This window comes from Oryzias latipes, chromosome 5 (genome assembly GCF_002234675.1).
Source record: "Oryzias latipes chromosome 5, ASM223467v1".
NCBI classification, from domain to species: Eukaryota; Metazoa; Chordata; class Actinopteri; order Beloniformes; family Adrianichthyidae; genus Oryzias; species Oryzias latipes.
Window position 1 is genome coordinate 4,160,234 of NC_019863.2, and position 23,265 is coordinate 4,183,498.

Here is a 23,265-nt window from a genome sequence, read left to right on the forward strand (position 1 = left end):
TCGCCACTCATCTGACAATCACATCCACCAATCGTGCGAGGGCTGCTGGGAAGCTTTCGACCAATTAGCATTCAGTGTGGAGCGGAAGAAGAAACTGCGCGGCTCGGTCGGCCATTTTGGCCCCTCGGACTGAACCAGCAGCCGTTCTGTCGGAGCCACAATGGCGTCCGCGTTCTGAGTCAAGAACCGAAAAAGGCGGGATCGTGACTGTCCAATGGGAGAGAGAGCTGCGAGAAAATGCGAAGGGAAATAACAGAGACGCTTGGCTGCTGTGGTACAGTGTCTTGTTTCAGCAACGTTAAACTAAAGAGCGGCGGCGACATTTCTCACATGCTGGGATCAAACTATGCACCTGTGCTAGTTTAGCTTCCAGTCACACAGCGAGGGTGAGTAAATCAGCTCTGAATGTTGATTAATTTAAAGCAATCGATAAGGAAATCGAAGATTGATATTAGGCTGGGAATCAGCGAAAACAACAACAACAACAACATAATCATACATGTCGGTTTTTTTTGTAAATTGTTGTTCCTAAAGCTGTGACCTGTGACCCGGCGGTTGTAGGATCATGGCGCAGTGGGAGAGTCTGCTGAAGCTGCCTGCCAGCTACAGACTGCAGCTGGATGATCTGTACGACAGGGACTTCCTACCTATGGATGTCAGACACCACCTGTCAGCTTGGATAGAGAAGCAGGACTGGTGAGTCCTCTCAGTCACTCCACACCGCCTTAAGATCAGTCCAGGAAGAAACTGTTAACCTCTCAAAAATTCAAAGATAAAAAACACATAAATTAATCTAGTAATACTCCAAACCTTCCCCATTATCCATCATGTTGGGATTTACTCAAATGTGCCTTGTAATCGTAGTTTTATTTCTCATCTACAGTGATCCCTTGTTTTTCGCGGGGGTTACGTTCCAAATAGAACCCGTGATAAGCAAAACCCGTGAAGTAGAAACCTTTATTTTTTTACAATTATTATACAATGAAATTCACTATTATACATTGAAAAGAAAGAACAAACCATTTAACAGGCTAAATCAATTGTTTTTTTAACAAATAAAAGTACTTTAGAAACGTTTTTTCAACAAATAACTTCTGTGGTGTGCTGTCAAATAATAATTTCAATCATCGATAAGAACAGAAGGCTTTAAATTGCGGAGATAAGCCCCGCCCACCGCGACCCGAGTGGATTAAACGGAGGAAAATTTAAAATGATTATGAAAAAAATAAAAAAGTACAGTGGGACAGATAGTGACACCGGTCTTCTTTTTCACTGCTCTTCATACTGAGCCGCTGCATCCTCTGCAGCGTTTTTTCCTTCTGAAGCCCGCGGTGCAGCTGCAGGTGTGTTTGTTCGGGAGAGGAACATAGTGATAGGCAGTTGTTGTCGCTCTTTTTTCTTCTTTGCTAAAGACCCTCTTACACCGACATGCCACCATCGATTATGTTGGAGAACTGTAATGAACGGCTCATCAAAGGGTCCCATTCTTGAGCTACTCGCTGAGTGACTTTTTAGCCAATCAGAATGCAGAACACAATGCACAATCCAAATCCGTGAAGTAGCGAAACCGTGAAAAGTAAACCGTGATATAGCAAGGGATCACTGTATTGTACTTTTTTTGTTCCATCTCTTTGCATTCTTCTGATGTATGGCTATTGGTTTTGTTTGAGAAAAATAAACTATGATCTGTTTGTTTCCTGTTTGTTTGTGTGCTTCCCAGGCAAAGAGCGACCCAGGACCACGCCTTGGCGAGTGTGCTGTTGCAGGTGCTCCTGGAGAATCTGGATATCCAACACAGCCGCTTTGTCCAGGAGGAGTTGTTCTTACAGCAGCACAACATCAGGCGTTACAAGCACAAGTTTCAGGTGCGTAAAGCAGACCGATTAGCTGCGTTGACATGTCTTTGATCGGATCAAAGACCGGATCAGAATTGAACTGTGTACATGGGCCCAGAGAAACTTCATCCGATTATAACAAACGTTTACCAATGCCACAATTTCGACTGGAATAAATCATTCTGACATCTAAAATACCGGAAACGGCCATAGAAGAACAAATAGTGAGTTTTGTGGTAAACGAACAAAGCTGCGACATAACATGTGCTTTCATTATTGCTGTGATTATTATTGATCGCTCCTCTGCTCGGAGACGCGGTCCTCCTGAGTCCGGACGCAGAGCAGCCGGACGGACTGCGGTCCGTAGCCTCCCCCGAAGCGCACACCGTCTACGCATGGCGTAAAAGCCAGAGCAGTAGGGACCCACACTTTGAATAATTGTTTAGATGCACCACGGTCGGATCAACAATCGACGTAACCCACCTATCTCGATCAGAAGGAAATTTTGATCCGAACGAGTCTGATCGGGTCAGAGTATTCCGAATGCCGTGTTTACATGACGCATTTACATTCTGGTCAGGCGTTTATTCAGATTACTTTTGTCCATGTAACCGCAGCTAATGATATACTTTCTGAATAGTGGTTTGCATTTATCTAAAAAAAATTGAATCTTTTTTCTGTTTGCATAGCAAGATCAATATCTGACTGTCTTTGCATATTTGTTTAATAATCCAGCCCCTCTTGTTGTGATTCACCGATATAAACGTGAAATCCCCCTGTACCTTGTGTCTGACAGATGCACCAAGATGATCCCTGTAAATTGGCGAGCACCATCCACTGGTATCTGGAAAAGGAAAAGGAAATTCTTAAGGATGTGACTTTGGATGAACAGGTTTGGGGAACGTGTTAATCAGCTGTAATGTCTTGCACAACACCTACACAAAAAAACAATACTCTACTGTATGTGATTTAACATATGTATGGAAAGCTAAACCCGTTCTGCAAAAAAACACATGTAATGTTCAGCTTTCACCTGCTGCTGCTGTCAGTGACTGTAGCTGAGAACTGGACTGAGTGCGGCTGAGTGTCACCCATAGAAAATGAATTGAAGTCAATTCATTCACCACTTTTTCCTGATGCGGACTTCGCCACATTGGAACCAGAAGTAGTCAATGAACAGAGATTGGTCAGAATCAATGAGTCATCGTTTCTATGGCAACCACTCTGGCCAAGCGGGAGTGATCTTGTCAGAAGTCCACACCTCTACTACTTAAAAGCTCAGGAGAATGTGTCAATCAAACGTTTTGCATGCTGGAGGTGGGGGCCAGCAGGCCCCACATGCTTTTATTAAGGCATCTGATTGGCCAGTTTATAACACGAATAACTTGCAATAAAGATAAAAATCTTTTTTTTTTTTTTTTAAAAGAGGACTTTCAAGAACATACTGAAAAAGGTATCAGAGCAAGGATGGTTTTTCTGCTAATAGATTAACTGAAAAACAGCTGTTTATTGCTCAAATTCTCATAAACAGTCAATGTTTGCTGCATAACAGTAGATTCAATGCACAATTATATTATATTAGTTCACTAATTATATTAATTCACTTGATCCAAAAAGTCATGATTTGTTATGTTTATTTTCTGATAGTGTTATTTTTTCTTAATCATAAACATGATTTTTCTAATGAAATGAATCTGAATATATTCTAGATAACTGATCTGTATGTGGTATGTTATTAAACAAAATAGTTATAACTACTCTACATAAGTATGAAGTAGTTCATCATTGTCATGTGATTTATTGATACTTAAACATACGTAATGACCTGAAAGTGTTGGTAAGGCATTGATGACAGATGAAAAGTTATGATAATGATCAATCGTGTAATAAAATGGTTACGGTAGAACAGCGGTGGGATTATAGAAGTTCTCTTCCTTCCACTCCGTTACAAGCAATCTTTGATTTAATGTCTAATAATCCTAAGTTTGATACGTCTTTGAATGAATGCTTATTATATTGTTTGTGCTTTATTCTGTGATTGCTTAAAATAAACAATTTCAAATCAAATCAAATCAAATCAAAAACAATGCAATATACTTTATAACGTTATTTATTTCACATGATTTCTCTTGCTCAAAAATCCTATATTTTCTCATTTTCTATTAGAATAAATGTTACTAATATCAACAATAAATTAAATGAACATTCAAGGTTTATCTTCATGCATTGCCTGTGTGGTTTAATTGCCACCTTTTCACCCTCCTACACTCTTTTCAACAGAGTTTTATCTGGGAGAAGAATTGGTCCTGTTCACACTGAACGTCTGTCTTGTTCTAGGTCCAGCGCTTGACAGTTACTCAGGAAAGCATGGAGATAAGCTGCCAGCAAGACCTTGAGTGTAAAATGTCAAGTCTGAAGAATGAAGTACAGGTGCACACTTTGCTGTTTCCCCATTCTTTGGCAGTTCAAACCTTTTTTGGTTACACTCTGTTTCCCTGTCTTGGGCTGTAGTGCATGGAACATGCAGTCATATGCCTGGAAGAGCAGCAAGATGAGTTTGATTTTAAATACCAAACCCACATGCTGGAAGGTGAGCGCTTTAAAGATTTCTGAGGGTTTTTCATGTCTGCTGACAGTGCTCTGAGTCACATCTGCATGCCGTCTTTATGTTTTGCTCTGTCTTCCATGGAAACTCACTGTGGAAACTGTGAAGCAGCCACAGCAGACGAGGCCCTGAAAAAGGAGCAGTTTAAAACTCTTCAGATGCTTGTCAATAAACTCAACGAGTGTAGAAAGGTATTCAGCTTCCCATCTCAGATCATAACTGAGTCACTGTATTGAAGGTTTTTCACAGCCCTTTTTCCTCTTTCCACTGCCATTTCCTAGAGCATACTGATGGATATGAATAAGCTTCTGGATCGAGTTGAGGGTCTGATTCACCGTTTGGTGGATAAGGAGCTCATTGACTGGAAGAGGAGGCAGCAGAAATCCTGTATTGGCGCTTCAGACAACGTTTGCTTGGATCAGATGGAGAAATGGTCTGCTTAGCAGCTCCACATGAACCTGTTTGCCGGTGAATGAAATCATTTGATCTGATATATCTTTTTGTTTTTTTTAGGTTCACCGGTGTGGCCGTGTGCCTTTTCCAGATGCTGGAGTTCTTGAAAAAGCTGGATGAGCTTGTAGGGAAAATGACGTATGAAAATGACCCAGTGAAAGCCCAGAAACCTGCACTGCAGACCAGAACAAACTCCCTCCTACAAACATTACTCAAAAGGTCTGAGCTTTTAATACAAAGTTACCTAAATTCTATTGGTTTTGCAGCAGTTATTTTTGACAGGTACTCACCATTTTCTTTTTTGCAATCTAAAGTTCATTTGTTGTGGAGACTCAGCCTTCCATGCCTCAAGGAAAAGGCCCTTTGGTTCTGCGCACAAATGTCCAGTTCTCTGCCAAGACAAGGTCAGACTTGTTTGTTTATCTCAATTAATAGATAATCAATAAACCATATACTTTGTTTGTTCATTTTTATGGCACATAATGCTTCCCTTTGACTGATAAGAGTCAGCAGAAATAGTCTTCTTTACATTTATGGCCCATGATGTGTTGGCTGTAAAGTTGGACCAAAAGGTGAAAGGCTGCCTGAAGGCGGAGGAGAACTTCAACCTTCTTCTGCTTTTCTTTCATAACACAGATTCAGACTGAGCACCTGGCTTCACGTTTGTGGTCATACTTGCTGTAAAACAGCTGTCGCTGTGTCGCCTTATACAATTACCGCTATGAATCCCACTGAGACGACTACTGTTGTAATGTTGGGCCATACAAATAAAACAAAACTGAATTGAACTAAACTGTGCACCGGCGTCATCAGACCAACTATCTTATCAATGGATGACCGCTATGACACAGGCCTCTATTGTGAAATGATGTATGTCGCAGGGTTTGCATGTCAGCGTCACCACACAGCAGGTGCTTTAGAGAGGGGGATTAATAATTCCAACAGACTGTAAACACATATGGAGTCCCAAACTGTTCATAATTAAATTAATATGACCTTGTGCAATCACACAATCAACCGATTAAATCGCTCATAAAGATATAAAAACATCATAAAATGTGAAAAACCAGCACAAAGATTTTAAATTAGCCATTATATTATTAAATATATTTCATTTTGCTTTAAAACCCTCTTCATTATTTTAAAACAGCATTTTAAAATATTAATTTAATTATGTGGAATATTATTATAATTCTATGGCTTTTTTCAGAAACTCGTATTTCAAAATCACTATTTTCCAAAGTATTTTCCAACTTCTCTGCTTCTTTGTTGGGTTCATGTCCCTCAGGGAAAAATGCAAACTTACAGACATGCTGCGTTTATGTGGTGCTGGAACGATCGGAGAGATGACCGTTCAGCTTGGAAAACATACATGAACATCAGCAGAACAAGAAATCTTCCAACACAACACAAATTCAGGAAAATGGATTTGTCGTGCACCATCTGTGGATACACCAGAGAAAAAGGAACAATTATTTAGGATTTTCAGGACAATTTATTCTTGTTTGGCGGGCCAGACATAATGTTTAACATGTAGCCGTAGTTTTCCCACCCCTGGTTTACAGTCTTTGTCTTATTGTTAAGTTCAAATGAACGTGAGTAAAGACTCTTAAAGTTAGTCTTGAGTGTAGATAAACTATAGGAGCACAATCTTGTTCCTTGATTCAATGTAACTATGCTTTACTAAAATGTCAAAGGCCAAAGCAGAACTCTGAAGTAAAGTTCTATTAGTATTTAATAAAAGAAGGTTATTGTTTATTGTTTATGGTGTTTTTCATGACTTTGGCCTCAGTTTTTTAGTTTCAGTTTTCTTTTTTTGTGTCAGAATTCTGGTCAAGTTTCCTGAGCTGAACCACTCCATGACAGTGGCCGTATCCATGGACAGGTGAGATTTTTCCTTCTTCTCTCGATCTGTTTGTTCCTCCCTTTAACGTTTTTACTTATTTGAAACAATTCTAAGCAATGTTAATTCTCCTTGTGGTTTTCTACCTTACCTTTAGGGAGGTTCCTCAGATTAAAGGGTGAGTTTCCTCCATCTTAAATATTATCAGTGTTTCCACGGGAGCTGCACTGAGTCACTCTTTGTCCCTTTTTTTCTTTTTTTGTAGATACCGACGTTTTAACGTCCTGGGAACCAGAACTAAAGCACTGAACATGGCTGAGAGCCATAGTGGTGGAATGGTGGCAGACTTTAGACATCTGGTCAGTAATCATGAACTGAAATGATGAAAAAGAAATAATAACTCCTTAAAAATAGAAATAAATAATAATACATTTGAATAGAATTTTAAAACAAATGAAACAAAGAATGAATCTTTTCACCCACTGAACATTCAGATGTGTTTTGGTAACTCGGCTTGTTGTTGTTCGTAGTCCTTGAGGGAGCAGAAATCTGCAAGTGGAGGCAAAGGAGTTAGTGATGTGAGTTCCAGATGATGTGATGTTCTCTTTGTGTTCTATGTCCTGTCACACAGCCACTACCTACATGTTGGGCATATTGCACGTAAGAAAATTGGTCATACGTGGAAAGTGAGAAACGTTGTGGTCTTTACGTGACATTGTCACAGATGCATCACTAAGGATCCACGTGAAAACCACAGAAGAAGTATGAATAAACCACGTAAAGATCACGCAAATCAACGTAGAACATGGACTGTGCGTGATTATTGCGCTGTTTATATTCAATTCATTCGTGATCTGTGCGTCAATTACGTCATTTGAACCTGATATGTGCGCTGTAAAAGTTAAACATCGGTGGTTCATGCAATGTCTGTTAGACATGCATGGAATGCTCGTGGAAAGCCACAAATTTGCGTATGCATGTTGCAAAAATCACACACAATTGTGTAAGATTTATGTAATAATTGCGTATAAACTACGTAAAATAACGCGCACAGTGCCTTATTCTCAATCGACAAAACATTTTGAACAGCTCAAGACCGAATTCACGTGAAGAACCGTCGGCTGAAACCCATCAACGAACGACGAAGGCGTATGAATTACAGATGTCACGCATGTATCACGAAAGGACCGACATTTCATGCGTGGAAAATGCACTTACTGTAATGTACCGTACGTAGTGGCTGTGTGACATGAACTTAGAGAAGAAGTTATGAGTTTGTCCATTTGTTCTGCTGAATGTGAATTTCATGCAGATTTCACTGAGTGTTACGGAGGAGCTGCACCTGATTTACTTCGACACACTGTTTGAACTGAAAGGCTTTTCAGTCCAGTTACAGGTGACCTCAATTTTTCCCATTTGAATTTAACATTTGCTTTATTGTCTGGTGTAAATATCACATGTATGTGTGTATATATATATATATATTAATATGTTTACTGTTTCAATGATGAGACTGTGACCGTTGTGTCTGTTGTGACCAAACATCGTGTATGCAGACCTGCTCCCTGCCTGTGGTGATAATCTCCAACTCCAGCCAACAGCAGAGCGCCTGGGCATCCATCCTCTGGTGCAACATGCTTAGCCAGGACCACAAGGTACATGACAGTCTTCCCAGCCATTCACACATCAGCCTTAGACATTATTGCCCTTACGGGTGGATACGGGCTGTCTGAGGACCGAAAATGGGCAAACCTGTACAGAGCATGGAAACACACGAAACGCCAAAGTCTGCGACTGCTCGACGAGCCCGTGGAGAGAAAACTATCACACACGTTTTCTTCTACATGCTGCGAGTGACAGGACCTAGTAAACACTTAACCTCTTAAGACCAGGGGCCTCATTTCTAAACGTTGCGTACGCACAAAAGAAGGCGTACGCCACTCTCTACGCAATAGTTGAGATTTATAAAAAGCAAACTTGACGGGAAAATGTGCGGTCCTTCACGCAAGCTCTGACCCAGGCGTTCGCACAAAAACGGGTGAAATGAGAAACGGCGACGCCGTCGGCAGATGGAAGAAACACGTGAAAGTGAAAATGACAATACTGCCTCTCATAAATAACATGAAGACTTCACAAAGCAAGTCTTACAATTAACAGCCTACACGAACACCCGTTTGATCGATCAGCAGTGAAACAAACAAAAAAGATCAAACGAAAATCACAACAGAAATTCAAATGAACACTTATTTGGAAAAAGAAAAGTGAAATATGTTCTGCAATATTGGCATGTTGTGCAATTCATCCTCATAAATAATATAGTTAACACAACGAAATAATGTACAAAACTGATATTCCCGTCAATGTGTCCGTCTGGCGGAGCAGATAGAGGTGCGGACGGACAGACGCACTAATTGTCCACTGGGGAAAGTTGTTTTCATATTAAAACATTTCTTCATAAGCTATGGAATTATGGTATTCATGCATATGCCTTTAGTTTGTTTTTATTTTAGATAAAACAATGTATGGCGTATGTCTCAACCATTCAGAAAGCAACAAGAAATTACATTTGCGCTGATCAATTTCCAACTTCCACGTCGATTATTACCGAAATCTGTAGCTTGTCAGATGCAATTAAATGGATGATAATAAAATGCCCCATCACAATGCGTAATGACGCACAATGGCTGATCTTGTGCTCTTAGAAGATGTGGCAAATGGAAGAATTCGGAGTGAACGCATCTTTAGACAGTAAGAAGACGTGCTGGCAAACGAGGACGAGTGGCTTATGAGCCGGTTCCGACTTCCTCGAGCCGTCCTGTTGGACCTCTGAGGGCTTTTGGGCCCGGCGTTACAGAGGAGCACTCGGAGGAACCATGCGTCACCCGGTGCATCTGGCGCTCCGGTCCCCCCCCCAGCCCCTCGGACCGGCCTCCGAGGGCCACGGTCCGAGGTTGTGAAGCTACAGCATTTACGGCGTCTACCACGTGCCTTTTTGGCATTGGTAATGCCCACACTGTGCCCTCCAAACAACACTTTTCTCCTCTTTTCCACCTCGCCAACGATAACTTCTACTTCACATTGAGTGAAGTTACGTTTTTTTGATTTCCTCTCCGTGTTTGGCATGGTTTCGCAATCAATGAATATTCATTTGTGGGCGTTTAACGGACTATTTATGGGAAACTATGGGCGTGTCATGAAGCCGCAAAAGCTGCGCTGCATTTAGAATCGGTTGTGATTTATTAAGGGAAAGATGCGTAGGATGTGCGTGCGCACGGTTTTATAAATCTGAATATTTCTGTGCGTACGCACGTCCTATGTTTCATCCGTACGCCACTTCTGACGCAAATCCTACGCAAAGTTTTATAAATGAGGCCCCAGAGCTCTTATTTGATATGCACTTTTCATTTCGTAGTCACAGGGTCCCAGGTAATCAGTGCAGGGATTTGCAGTGAGGTTGAGGGCTGGTGAGGCACTGATTCCTCAGTTTTACAATTGCAAGATCTGAATATTTCAGAATTCATCTAACAGCAAGTAAACGCACATAAGATGCACACAAGCAGGGCTCCAGACTAACTTTTTTCACTAGGAGCACAGTGACCCCTAACTGAAAATTTTAGGGGCACCACCAGAAAGTTTAGGGGCGCATGCCGTAAATCAACATGCTAACCAAATCTACCAATTTCCACTGTATTACTAATACGCGGCGGGGGGGCTGCTCTCCTGGTTGGTATTACTAATAAATACTTTAATAATAGATGCAGAAATTACAATGTGCTGTTTCATATTCAGTGTCACATTTTATTCTGCACTTTTGAAGATGCAACAAGAAGGTAAACTGACAGCAGCATCGCTGTCATAATAGTACAAATAAGTAAAGAAAACGGATGGAAATGTATCTTTGTGACACCAAATAGGTGCAGCCAAGATGCACAATAAGCGTGTTTGAGATCACCCAGATGGACGCAACGCTGCGCAGATCACCTGGTGTGTGAAATATATTTTTGTTTTTGCTCCAACATCACCTGTCAATCAAAACAAAAATATCGCGAGAAAGGGGTGGGAGCAAGGGGCAAACCTACCCGGACACAGCTGAAAACTGAACTGACTGAAAGCTGCCCTGCAGACTACAAAACAATGCATTATGGGACATGTGTCCTGATTGTTTTTGTAGTGGAGTGATTAATTAAAATAATTTAAAATACCAATTCATTAAAAAAGGCTACATACATCACAAAACATTAAAATAATCGTAAAATATATAATAGCACAGATCACTCTAGGGGGGAGAAGAATATTAAAACTAAATTGAATGTTAAGGACAACTCCAATTTCCTGTTCTCCTTCAGTCTTGCTGCAGATTCACCCTCATCTCACAACCCCCCCTTCTGGTCTCCCCAACGATCCAGGCGAGGTGCCGGTTCATCTCAAGCACGTCTATCGTTGCATTTTCCCCACGTATTTTCAGTGTGTCTAAAACTAATGTTGTTTTTGCTCGAGCGTGTTTAAAGTTCAAGCCCCGTTAGCTGTCACGCATGTAGGTGTGGGACATTTATTCTCCTCAGCTGACCCGACTCCCGCGGGAGCGATGAGCTGCCGTAACGGCCGTGCATAACCGTTTGATGCGCCGCCGTAACTGTAATCAAAACCTAAACCTTCCTCCGGGTCTGTGCGGCCCAGAGAAAAGTTCAGCACGGACTGCATGTATTTAGAAAATTACGAGCGAATAAATACGTTCTAAAGGAAAGTAAGGAACTCCTTAATGTGGTCCGGGGAGGGGGCTGTCAGGTTTCCCTTTTTTTTTTTTTTTTTTTTTTAACTTGTCCTGTCCAACAGCTGGGCAGACAGACGAGAGCTGAGGGCCTCTTGTGTTGGACATATTTTGCTTTAACAACAGGGGTTATTAATCTTCTGACAAACCAAAGGTATGTCTGAATAAACCCCTTTTGTAATTGAGGCCAAACTTTATTAATTTCAATCATGTCTGAAAATCTTTGGTGTTGGACCGGACGGAAAAGGAAAGAGGGGAAGAAGAGAGAGGGACGCTAGAGAGAGGGGGGGGTAGGGGTGATAATAGGAGGGGAAGGGGGATAAGACCATGAAGCAGCATACAGCAACAAGTTTACTGGTTGTTAATCATTATGGTAAGGTTCAAATGCAGTACAAAAAGGGCGGGGCCCGTCCACACACACACTCAAATGTTATAAACACACCTGCTAGCTGCAAAAATGTCCACCTGTCGACATGTACACAAAACAGATAGTGTTCACACACGCATACTTATGCCTTAAAACCAACTAGTGTGAAATATTTCAGTCATTCAGTCATGCAAGCTATTAGTGCAAAGGTGAGCTAACACCAGTGCTCAGGTGAGGTTTTATGTTCTTCTAAAATGGATGGTGGAACGTGAAAAGAAGGAGGGAGAGTGCCCAGCCATCCCCACCCCAAGACCCCCACCGCAGCAGCAGCGGCAGCCGGAATCCCCCCAACGCCACACGGGAACCGGCAGGGAACAACCGCCGCCCGGGCGACCAAGCCCGCCACCCAGGCCAGGGCCAGCAGGGCCGCCGCAAGGCCCCCAGAGCCAGAGGCCAGGGAAGCACGGAGGGAAAGAGAGCGCCGCCCCAGCCCAACCAGGAGAGCAGCCCCCCCGCCGCGCCGGGAGAACCCAACGCAGAGCCCCACCGGAGAAGGACGCCCACAGCCCCAAACGAGCACCCCACCACCACCCAGGAGTTCCGGGCATCCCCCCGCCCCAACCCCAGGTACGAGCCAGGACCCCCCAAGGGAGACCCGCTCCGCACTCCAGGCAGCCATCCGCCCGGCCAACGGTTGGTCCAGGGAGGAGCGAGGCAGGGGGCCCGCCGCCCCCGCCCAGGAGGGGGGAACCCCGGGGAAAAAAAGAGGGCCCACAAGGGGTGTTATAAATATGCCCCGACCAGGCTCGGCCACAGTTGGAAATTTGGCGGGGCCCAGCACTCAGGAGCAAGGACCAGAACCCACCCCCCAGGGACCAGACAGCCCCGGCTCAGATGTAATGTGAACTCCCCCACCGCGCGGAGAGAGCACCGCCGGGCCCAGGAAGCCGGCACCCCGGGGACACGGCCGCCGTTGCAAAGGGGGGCCCGTACCCCCCACCAGGGAAGAGGCAGGGGACAGATGGACCCAGGTCCCACTTTCCTTGCAAAATGTGTGTGCGTGTATGTGTGTTTGAGATGGTGTGTGTGTGCATGTGTGTGTGTTTATGTTGGGATGTATATATTGAGGGGGGAGGGGTGTGTGTACTAAGGGGGGTGCAGTTAAAATTGGCGGGTAGGGGATTAAGGGGACATCTCCTGATTACTCACAGTGACGTCCCCTCACCCTCCCCACCAAGGGGCCCTAAATGTCTAAGGTGCGGTTAAAATTGGCGGGTAGGGTGCTAGGAGGACATCCGCTGCTTGCTGGCAGTGATGTCCAAGCACCCCCCCTACCAAGGGCCCTACATGTCTAAGGTGCAAATAAAACCGAAAGAGGGGGGGCCCACTCCATACGGCAACCATAGGAGGGGGGCCACTGCCTAGTAAACCCCCCCCAAGGCTCATCGCAGGCTAAGCCCCCCACCCCCTCACCCTATTATGAGGTTATATGAGGAAGGGGGTAAGTTGGGGACAGCTGATAGACTGTCCCCCGGTGGTCAAACAGCTGTCCCCCGCCCCCCCCCCCAGCAAGGGGGCCAGGCCCACCCAGCCCAGGGGCCCCACCCCCGGAGGCGCCGACACCCCAGGCCCAGCACCACCCCCCCCACACAGAGAGAGAGGAGCCAGAAAGCGCCGGCCCCCCCCGGAGCAAGCCCAGGCCCCCACCCCCAAACGCCGGCCCTAGAAGAGCTCTGGTCAGGCCTCGACGGGACCGAGGCAGCCAACCGGCCGGGGAAACCGCCGATGGCCTCAGCGGAGACCCCGACCCGTCAACCCCCCCTGCCCCGTACCAATAGTGGACCCCCCCCCTCCCCCAGAATGCCCCCCCACAGGTCAGGGCCGACAAGACCCCCCACCCCACCCCCCCAGACCCCGCAGCCGAAGCGGAGGACACCCAGAGCGACCGGGGGCCCCAAGAGGGTTGTCCCGTCCCGCCCCAGAGCCAGGGAAGGGCCGATCCCAGCCCCAGGCGTAGATGGGAAGCCCATCCAGCGCCGCTGGCCCCCCCCCCCCCCGAGCAGCGCCCCCCGCCAACCCCCCCCCAGCACAGGCAAAGGGACCACCCCCCCAAGCCAGGCCAGACCACCACCCCACCCCCCCACCACGCACCCCCACACCCAAGCCCAAAGGACCACGCAGCGCCCCAGCCCGCCCCACCCAGGCGCCGGACCCGATCCCCCGACCAACGGAGCCCCCAACAACCCCCGCCAGGCACCGGAGGCCTGGACCCCCACCCCGGCCCACGGCAGAAGGGCAAGGAGCAGCGACGACCAGGCCCCCCCCACCCCCTAAGTCACGGAGTTAGCTATGGGAGACCAGAGAGACCGAATTCTTTCGAAGTTACTTGAACTTTGGGCTGACATTTTTTCCAAGCTGATATGATCAAGCAGCAGATTTCTGTGTTGACTTATATTTATATTTTTTTTAGCTTTTCCAATTTATTAAAATAGTTTTTTTTAGCAATGCAAAGAGTTATGAAAATGATAGAGCCTAATCCTCCTTCTACATCGATGGCACTCATGTCACCAAGCACACAAAGTGACGGTGAAGCTGTGATTGAAACCTTAAGCCAGACTGATAGATCGGCACATACCTGCCGCCAGAGAGCCTGGACAGGCGTGCAGAACCATAGTGCATGCATGTAATTGTCGGGTAGATTACTGTCACAGTGCTGACAAATGTCTGAGTTACTGAGACCCATCTTGAACATCCTCTGTCCAGTGTAGTAAATTCTGTGAAGAGTTTTGAAATGGATTAGCTGCAGATTTGGACTTTTTGTCATTTTAAAGGTGTTTAGACAAAGTTCTGACCAAAAACTTTCATCTGTGCTGATGCTCAAATCCGCATCCCATTTTGTTGTCGGAAGTGAAATATTGTTATCTAAATTGCATAAAAGTTTGTATATTTTGGAGAGAGTTTTATTCATTGAGAAATTGATCAGAGTGGTAACTACATCTGGTAGCTTTAAATCGTTGTCTCTGTATTTAAACTTTTTAGTAATAATTGATTTAAGTTGCTGATATTCCAAGAAGTTATATATTCCATGTTTGTCTTGAAGTTCCTGGGGAGTTATGAATCTTCTATCAATAATTATGTGCTCTAGTTGTTTTATGCCCCCTGCTTGCCAAGCTGGGAAGTGGATAATTTTTTTGTTTATGAGGATGTCTGGGTTGTTCCAGATGGGTGTCATTTTGCACGGTTGAATTGATGATTTTGATATTTTGAGAAATTCCCACCAGGCTGTTAAAGTGGCATTTATATTAATACTTTTGAAACAATCCTGTTTTTTAACTATTTGACTAATAAATGGAAGATTTGACAGGTTGATCTTTCCACATAACGCCTGTTCCAAGTCTAACCATGAGTTAGTTTCTGGATTATTTTTTAACCATTTTAAGATATATTGTAATCTATTTGCAAGAAAGTAATTTTGGAAGTTAGGTAATTCTAATCCTCCACAGCTTTTTGCAGATTTTAAAGTTTTTAGACTAATTCTTGCAGGTTTATTGTTCCATAGAAAGCTTGATATGGATGAGTCTAATGTTTTGAACCATTTTAATGGCGGTTGTGTGGGAATCATTGAGAAGAGATAATTAACTTTGGGTAAGATTTTCATTTTTACCGTGGCTACCTTGCCCATAAGGGACAAAGGCAGGTTGGTCCAGTGTGTTACATCGTCCTGTATGTTTTTCAGTAATGGGGTGTAGTTTAGCTGCACCAGTTCTGAAATTTTGGGGGAAAAATAAATACCTAGATATTTTATATTGCCTGATTTGACTGGTATTGTGAGTCCTTGCTCCGCATTACTGTTCAGTGGTAATAAAACAGATTTATTCCAATTAATGGAATAGTCTGATATAGAAGAGAATTCATTAATGATTGTTGCCGTTTCATTTACAGAATGTATATTACTTAAAAACAGTAATATGTCATCTGCATAGAGACTAATTTTATGATGGCTGTGTTTGGTTTTAATTCCTTTAATACTCTCATTCTGTCTTATTGCTGCAGCTAGAGGCTCGATAAATATTGCAAAAAGAGAGGGGGAGAGTGGGCAACCCTGTCTAGTTCCTCTTCCAAGAAAAAACCTGTTGGAAGTCTGTTTATTAGTTCTAACTGATGCATTGGGGTTGTGATATAATATTTTGATCCAATTGATGAATGATTCTCCAAACCCAAACTTATGGAGGGCAGCAATGAGGAACTTCCAGTTTACTCTATCAAAGGCTTTTTCAGCATCCAGTGATAGTATAGTCATTTCCTGGTTTTTGATGGTGGCAAAGTCTATTATGTTAACGAGTCTGCGGACATTATCATCCGAGCGTCTGCCTTTGATGAATCCAGTTTGATCAGGTTTCCTGCTTTCAAGCCCTGTCATTGTCCCGCCCCCAAGAGTCATATACCCCACTGTGATTGGTTGGTCAGCTTCGCGCACGACAATGAAAAAGTGTCATTCATACAAACTGGCGGGCTGCAGTAACATTAAACCTTCATATTAAGGCGGGGACCGCAAAATATAATCTTGGGGGCCGCAGATAGCCTGCGGGCCGCGAGTTTGAGACCCCTGCTGTACACTCTGGCACTGGTACACTAGCGCGCAGTGAGCCGGTTAGTGCTGCTGACGGTGTTAAGTGTGGACTCCTTGTGTGCTGTCTGACTGTTAGAAATCAGTGTGTGTGGACATCCCACAAGCATTGTGTAGACATGCACCATGTACACAGTAAGAAGTCAGAACTTCTGACACACTAATGGACGGTGGACTCTCTACAGACACACTTAGCACACGCACAAAAACGGTACATTCTATTTTAATGACGGGCCTCACGAGCCTCAAGTGAACTGAAAGACACACCTGCACTGCTCCTGTCTATGACCCTTCAGGGGGCCAGACAACCCAAAAACCCACTGCACCTGTACACCTGGCTTAAAGGATTTTGTACCCATTCCTGCTTTTTCTTTTTTCTTCCTGTAGGATGTGATGTTCTTTGCCAACACTCCTGCTGCCCCGTGGCCACAGTTTGCAGAAATGTTGAGCTGGCAGTTTCTTTCGGCCACCAAGCGCGGTCTGGACGGCGCTCAGCTGGAAATGATCGCACACAGGCTTTTTGGTAACGGTTTCAGTCGTGCTTTTGGGCAATTTTTCTTTACAGCACGATTGTTTTTAATAATTTAGGTAGTTTTTCATTAACATAGTCATATCCTGAAATGCCACAACAATATACTTCAGTGAGTGATGTTGTTATTTGATTAATTTTGTAGATGCTTAGCACTGACATCTGCCACATAGAGGTAAACTTGACACTAAACTGCACACCTGTGACTACTTCACCAGGATAGATTCTGTTGCATTTCTTGAATTCATGATAATTCCCAGTGGCAGCATGCTGGATCAATAAGTGTATTATATTTTCTAGGATTGTAATGATACATGTAGTTGAACCGAACCGTTTCAGTACGGTATTTCGGTTCGGTTCACTTCTGTACCATTTAGGGACGGTACGCCCCCCCCGCATGTGCATTGTAACGACTCAGCTGCTTTGTCACTCATAGCGGGGAAATGAGAGCCGAGCTGCCAGTTAACTAGCTGCTAAGACTGTCCTTGCCCCGTATTCCACACGCCCTCAAACTGTCTCAGAGAGAGAGTAGACAGAGAATTAGATTGTTCCATCTCCTTTCCAACAATATTATGAACACACACGAACAGCGTAACAACATGAACCTCACTTCTCTTCATAGCTCTCTCAGTGATGGTGAAGGACAGACAGAAGTTTCACACTTCCCATGAGTCGTAGTGTCTATGGGCGGGCCTAACCCCCAGGTCGCCACTGTATTAACTTTGCACAGAGGCGGAAGTAATGTTAGCCTTGAGTTTCTTCCCAGACGCTATTGGGTGACCGACAGTAAGCATGTCAACATATGGCTAATGCAGACGTGAGGCCAGAGATGAGGACCCCCCCCCCATCTCCTTACGCTCTCCTGTGTGGGAACACTTCGGCTTTGTTGTCAGCATCCGTGAAGGGAAAAGACAAGTGGATAAGTCGAATGCTGTGTGTTGACATAGTTACACAAAGATAGTGTATGCCACAGTAACACATCTAATCTGTTAACTAACTTAAAACGGCATCACCGACTGGAATAATGGCGTCTACAAGAAAAAAAACGTGCAAGTTCAAATGTTTTTTTTCAGGCCAGCGTTAATTATCCAAAGTTTTTCTTATTTTATAAAAGAGAACACCTACATAGGTCAACTTTATTTATTGTTATGTAAAACCAATATATTAATTTTGTTAGTAATTTTTTTTGCTTTCGTTTTTTGTACAGAAAAGATACCGAAAAAAGATAAATAGAGAAAAACTTTATTAATCTCCAAAGGGATAAATTCATTTTGAATTTTAATTCATTTGATCCCTAATTCATTTAATTTATCTTTTGTTTTTGTTCTTTTAAGGAAAACAAGAAAACTATGACACCTGCAATGTAACTTGGTCAAAATTTAGTAAGGTAAGAGTGGAACTCTAACAAATGTCTTCTTACTTACTGCAACAAGAACAACACTGCTTTAATATAAATGAAAATTGTTTATTTTTTTAAGATTCATCTTAGTTTGAGTTGGTGCAGGGGTCGGCAGCCTTTACCACTCAAAGAGCCATTTGGATCAGTTTCCCACAGAAATTCAAACACAGGGAGCCACAACAGCCTTTGGAAAACCCGGTGTTTCCAGTGAACGGCAGCATTTCACTTGTTTTTAAAGTTCCTGAAGTGATGTTCATTTTTATTTGTATCCTCTGTCATTTCATGGGTTCAGATGAGAACCTTTTCCAGAGAGTCATCAGATCTAACAAATTTGTGGTCATTAACCAGCAGTTAATCTGCTTCTCCCATAGATATTTGTCAACAAACAGACTCTTGTTTTTGGGCAAAAGCTGTGTGTTTATTCTGGGATGTCTCGCCACATTTGAGATTTTGTTGTTTGCCAATTCTTCATTGTATATCAATCATACTCTTAAACTTGTTGAAGGCAAACAAATCTACCCAGGCGCCATTAAATAGACCGTTTTCTTCAGGAATTTCCATTTTCTCTAAATTCTCCATCCTTATCCTACCTGGGTTGGAAATTTGTTTGGATCACACGCCGGCGGGAGTCGTGGCGGTGATGCGGGATGATAGTTTGGATTTTTTTTAATCCTAATATTTAACCGCTCCAGAGACGAGCAGCTCGCCTGATTCTGAGCCGCTCCTGGTTCAGACCCGCTCATGGTTCACTCCTGGTTCCGACCCGCTCCTGGTTCAGATCCGCTCCTGGTTCAGACCCGCTCCTGGTTCCGACCTGCTCACAAAAATACAAAAGCTGGTCGACGGACGACCCGGAGAGGTTCTGCAGGATGAGGCTTTTATACACTTCTCATTCAACATGTCCTGATTTTTTAGAAGAACTTTCCATCCCATAATAGACTCTGGTCGGCGTTCACACCTTCAGACACGGCCCCTCCACGCGTTCACGCTGCTCCCTTACCCCTGCCCGCTCGCTCATTCCGACCGTGTTAAAATCTTAGAACATGATAGTTCTTTTGCTAAAGATGCGGCTCCGGAGCTGCAGGGTGCCGACCCCTGAGCGAGTGTAATAATGTATTACTGGTAATAATGTATGTGTTCTTTAAATATTATTGAATGTCTAATGGAAGCATCCATAATTCATGCTGTTGCAACCTTTGCTTTGTTATAATCTTTGCAAGCTTTGTTGAACTTCTTTCATCATTGTGCATTCTTTTATTTACCGCTACTTAAGAATTATGTTTGATTTCTTTGATTTCTTTTTTTTCTTTAACAGGAGAACACACCTGAATCATTCTGGGTGTGGTTTGATGGGATCTTGGTGATGGTGAAAATGTACCTGGAAGATCTGTGGAGGGAAGGGTGAGTCCATTTAATCATGTGCCTAAATCTCACACAAAGCAAGAATCTGTGTAGACAAATAACCATTAAGTCTCTGCATTTTTCAATGTTTCCCATTCCTGTTGCTTTGAACAAATGGACTTCTAAATAAGGTCGAATTGGATGTAAAGTAATAAACCTAGCATTTACATAAGGGTGTGTGATTACATAAGTTCACTTCCTCCCACTTCTTTTAAAACACTTAATCAAACTTTTTTTGACAAATTTAATATTTAATAGAGTCATTGTGTCATGTTGGAGAGTCAGGACAAAACATGTTCCACATAGACAAGTCTTATTTATATTAGAAATAGGTAGATTAAAGTCCTTAGCTGTGTTAACATGGACAAAAGTAATGGGAAGGAAAGCCTGATCGGAAGAAAAATGCGTCATTTTAACACGCCGTTAGGAATAGTCTGACCCGTTCAGGCTCGTTCGGATGAAAATTTCTTTCGATAGATTGGTGAGTTATGCCGTTTGTTGATAATAAAAGTAAAAATGACGAGTGAACAGTGAACAGGTGCCTCATAATAACCATAAGAACAAGAAAAGCACGTTTAGAAGATCATCTCGTATATTACAGAGCTGCCACATGCATGCAAGTGGTTTGTTTACAGTGGAACTCATTTCCTCTTCCGGTAATTAAGAGAGTTCTGCGCATTTCCAAATGATTTATTCAGACCGAAAGTGTGGCCCGTGTAGACGTTTGTTATAATCGGAAAAAGTTGATAAGCCCGAAGCTTTTAGCTAAAAATGAAAGAAAATGGTGTAACAAAAGTGTCTTGAGTCTCTGGGATCTGAAAAATAAACAGTTTTTATGTAAAACCAGACTCATCATGGGTTTTGTGAACAAGAGCAAAGAGAAGTCTCTTCTGAAGAAGAAGCAGAGGGGCACGTTCCTGTTGCGCTTCAGTGAAAGTGTCATTGGAGGAATCACCTTCTCCTGGGTGGAAATCGGCTCTACTGGTAAAATGTCCTTTTGTCATGACATGAAGTGACTGATTTCTGTTGGAACCTGTCCTTTTAATGCACATAACCTTCTTCATTTTAGGGAATCCTAAAATAAAGACAGTCCAGCCTTTCACCAAAGTTGACCTCTCCCAGATTCCCTTTCATGAAATCATAAGGAATTTCCAGATCTTAGAGGCTGAAAACGTTCCAGAAAATCCTCTGCTGTACCTGTATCCCAACATTCCAAAAGACGATGCTTTTGGGAAGTTCTACACAGAAAAGACTGGAGGTGACTAAAACCTGTGCTAAATGATTGGCCCTTTTTGAAATGGAATTGTAAAAGCACAAAACCTTTTCCTTCTTTTTTTGCAGAGAAACTCAATACATGTTTTTCTTTTTTTCTGTTTCCTTTAGATGACAGTCCCTACATAAAGTACATCAAAACCAAGTTGATGTTTGTTTCAAAGGAGTAAGTTTGTGTGTGTATTGTGTGTCTGTGTGAACAAAAAGAGATCCCTTACATTTGAAAACAACAAAAAGAACATCAGGAAAAAGTAGTTTAGCCCCACCCTTTTAATGTTGAGGGCAACCGGTTGTAATGGCTGTTTGTCATTGGTCGTGTAGGAACGCCCTGGAGGCTAGGTCCTCTGACATGGAACAAGGCGCAGGCCCGGAGCCACAGACCGGCCTGTATGGAGAGGGGGCTGGTGAGTCTTGGCTCTCCTTGCTGTCCAATCCAGCTGAAACCGTGTCAAACAAACTCAATGATCCTGTTCTGATAGCAAAAGGCTCTGGATTTGTGGGGTTTAAACTCGGTGCTGCATAGCTTCGGTTGCCTGTTTGGTTGAAACTGCTGAATTGGGAGGATGGCTGACGCTGGCTGCCTGCATGTTGCTGCATGCACTCAGTGCACCGCTGCTCAGTCCTGGTCCCCAAGATCTTCCACCCTGCCCGTTTTCAAGTCCTCCCTCATGGAGTCACATTGGTCAATAGGAAGTGGAAAACTCCTGAGTCAGCTGATCGACCCAGAGAGAAAGGGAGGACTGGAAGATGGTCAGGGTGGTGGATCTCCAGAACCAGGATTGGGCTGCCCTGATTTAAAGCCTTTGGGTACTAACAAATATTTTCTTCTTTTTTAATTTTCTATTCTTCCTTTAAAATCCAAATGAATATATATGAATGAAAACAAAACTAAAATTCTATTGGATAAGTAGTCATTCCAATGAAAGACGATTATACTGTAGTTTCAACATCACTGAAGGTTGAAGCTTTATTCAGAATCATTAAATCCAGATGTTGATCCGTAAATTAACTGCACATATGTTCATTTCTGAGATCAAATCAAGTTTTTGGTGGAATGTGTGAATGGATGTCTTTGTAGCTTGTACATCCGTACACCAGCGCTGGGTTATTTCTCTGTTTAGTGCTTTGTGGCACATCCTATTTCTGTCATTCTCACGTCTCTCATGAGTCATAAATAAATGTGTCAACCATGGTCACTGACATAACTTCCTGTTTTCCTCCTCTCTGTTCTCAGATCAAGTTGATTATCCAGAGCCTCTAGAGTCCACGCTGGAAACGTATTCACCTGACCCCATGCTGAGCAGCTCTGCCGAACCCCAGACTGATGAGTTACTGCAGTACCTCAACAACCCCAACAACTTCAGCGCCGACTTCCTGCCATCCGACTCGGCGCTGCCTGATTTAAACCTCTCCTCATTTATCAGTATGCCCATCCAAGCCTGTGGAGGCATTTACCTTTGAAATGTTTATACACAGCGCTGTGTTTCACTCCAATATTTCTACAGGTAATCATGGTAAAAACTATGTCATGTTGGTTGACAATCAAACATAAGCATTATCATTTGTTCGTAATTCTCTTGTAGTAACTCAGAGTTCATAGATTCCTGGTCTGGTGGTGATTGAATGAGCTGGACTCTTCCACTCTAATATAGCATTTTGGTGTCTTCTAACAAATGAATGATTCTCAGAAAATAACTGGAGAGGAAACGATGTATAAAGCACCTAAATACCCCAACATCTGATTTTAAGTTATTGTAGTTTTGTGATGTTTCTAGCTATCTTTGTTGGCAAATTTTTTAATCACATTGTTTGCTCTTCCATTAACCCTCTTGCTGAAATAAAAATAAAAGTCTTATTTTTCTCTAAGTTTAGTGTCACACAAGGTTTTACATTTGTAACTAGCCATGAGGTGTGACACGACCGCAGGCTGTCACGAGGTCGTAGACCGCTGTTCATGCTCGCCACTCTTCTCAGAGAACTGACATCCTTCACAGAGCAAAGAACATCTACTCTTCACACCACCTTCAGACTCTGTCAAGAACCTTTAAGACACTCCTAAGCGAATGTCCTGTCGAGGCCTCTTGCTGGCAAAAAAGTTCAATTTCTCTGAATGTGGCAGGATTGGTGAGCTGCAGAAGCATCATAAGAGTTACAGAACCAAAAAGT

General features: G+C 43.4%; 1 protein-coding gene across 3 annotated transcripts; it reads left to right on the plus strand.

The window, feature by feature from the left end:
* Positions 1-143: 143 nt before the first annotated feature.
* On the plus strand, positions 144-22,965 carry LOC101173855 (signal transducer and activator of transcription 1-alpha/beta). 3 transcript variants are annotated; one of them, XM_023954738.1, is made up of 24 exons: positions 144-386; positions 535-696; positions 1,721-1,865; positions 2,632-2,727; positions 4,173-4,265; positions 4,347-4,425; positions 4,549-4,631; positions 4,722-4,873; positions 4,954-5,112; positions 5,208-5,297; positions 6,719-6,778; positions 6,894-6,914; positions 7,002-7,095; positions 7,267-7,314; positions 8,049-8,132; positions 8,293-8,391; positions 16,886-17,021; positions 18,362-18,414; positions 19,742-19,827; positions 20,675-20,811; positions 20,897-21,085; positions 21,211-21,265; positions 21,421-21,503; positions 22,334-22,965. In XM_023954738.1, the coding sequence occupies exons 2-24, from the start codon at positions 566-568 to the stop codon at positions 22,558-22,560; spliced, it is 2,400 nt and encodes a 799-aa protein (XP_023810506.1). In that variant the 5' UTR covers positions 144-386; positions 535-565; the 3' UTR covers positions 22,561-22,965. The 3 variants fall into 3 exon arrangements, with proteins under 3 accessions (XP_023810506.1, XP_023810505.1, XP_023810507.1); XM_023954737.1 differs by having other exon boundaries at positions 145-386; positions 562-696; XM_023954739.1 differs by having other exon boundaries at positions 145-386; positions 562-696; positions 4,552-4,631.
* The last annotated feature ends 300 nt before the right edge of the window (positions 22,966-23,265 follow it).

Coding starts and splice junctions, on each gene's coding strand:
- LOC101173855 (XM_023954738.1), top strand. CDS start 566: ATGGCGCAGTGGGAGAGTCTGCTGAAGCTGCCTGCCAGCTACAGACTG. Junction 1,866..2,631: donor GTTACAAGCACAAGTTTCAG/GTGCGTAAAGCA, acceptor TGTGTCTGACAG/ATGCACCAAGATGATCCCTG. Junction 17,022..18,361: donor GATCGCACACAGGCTTTTTG/GTAACGGTTTCA, acceptor TGTTCTTTTAAG/GAAAACAAGAAAACTATGAC.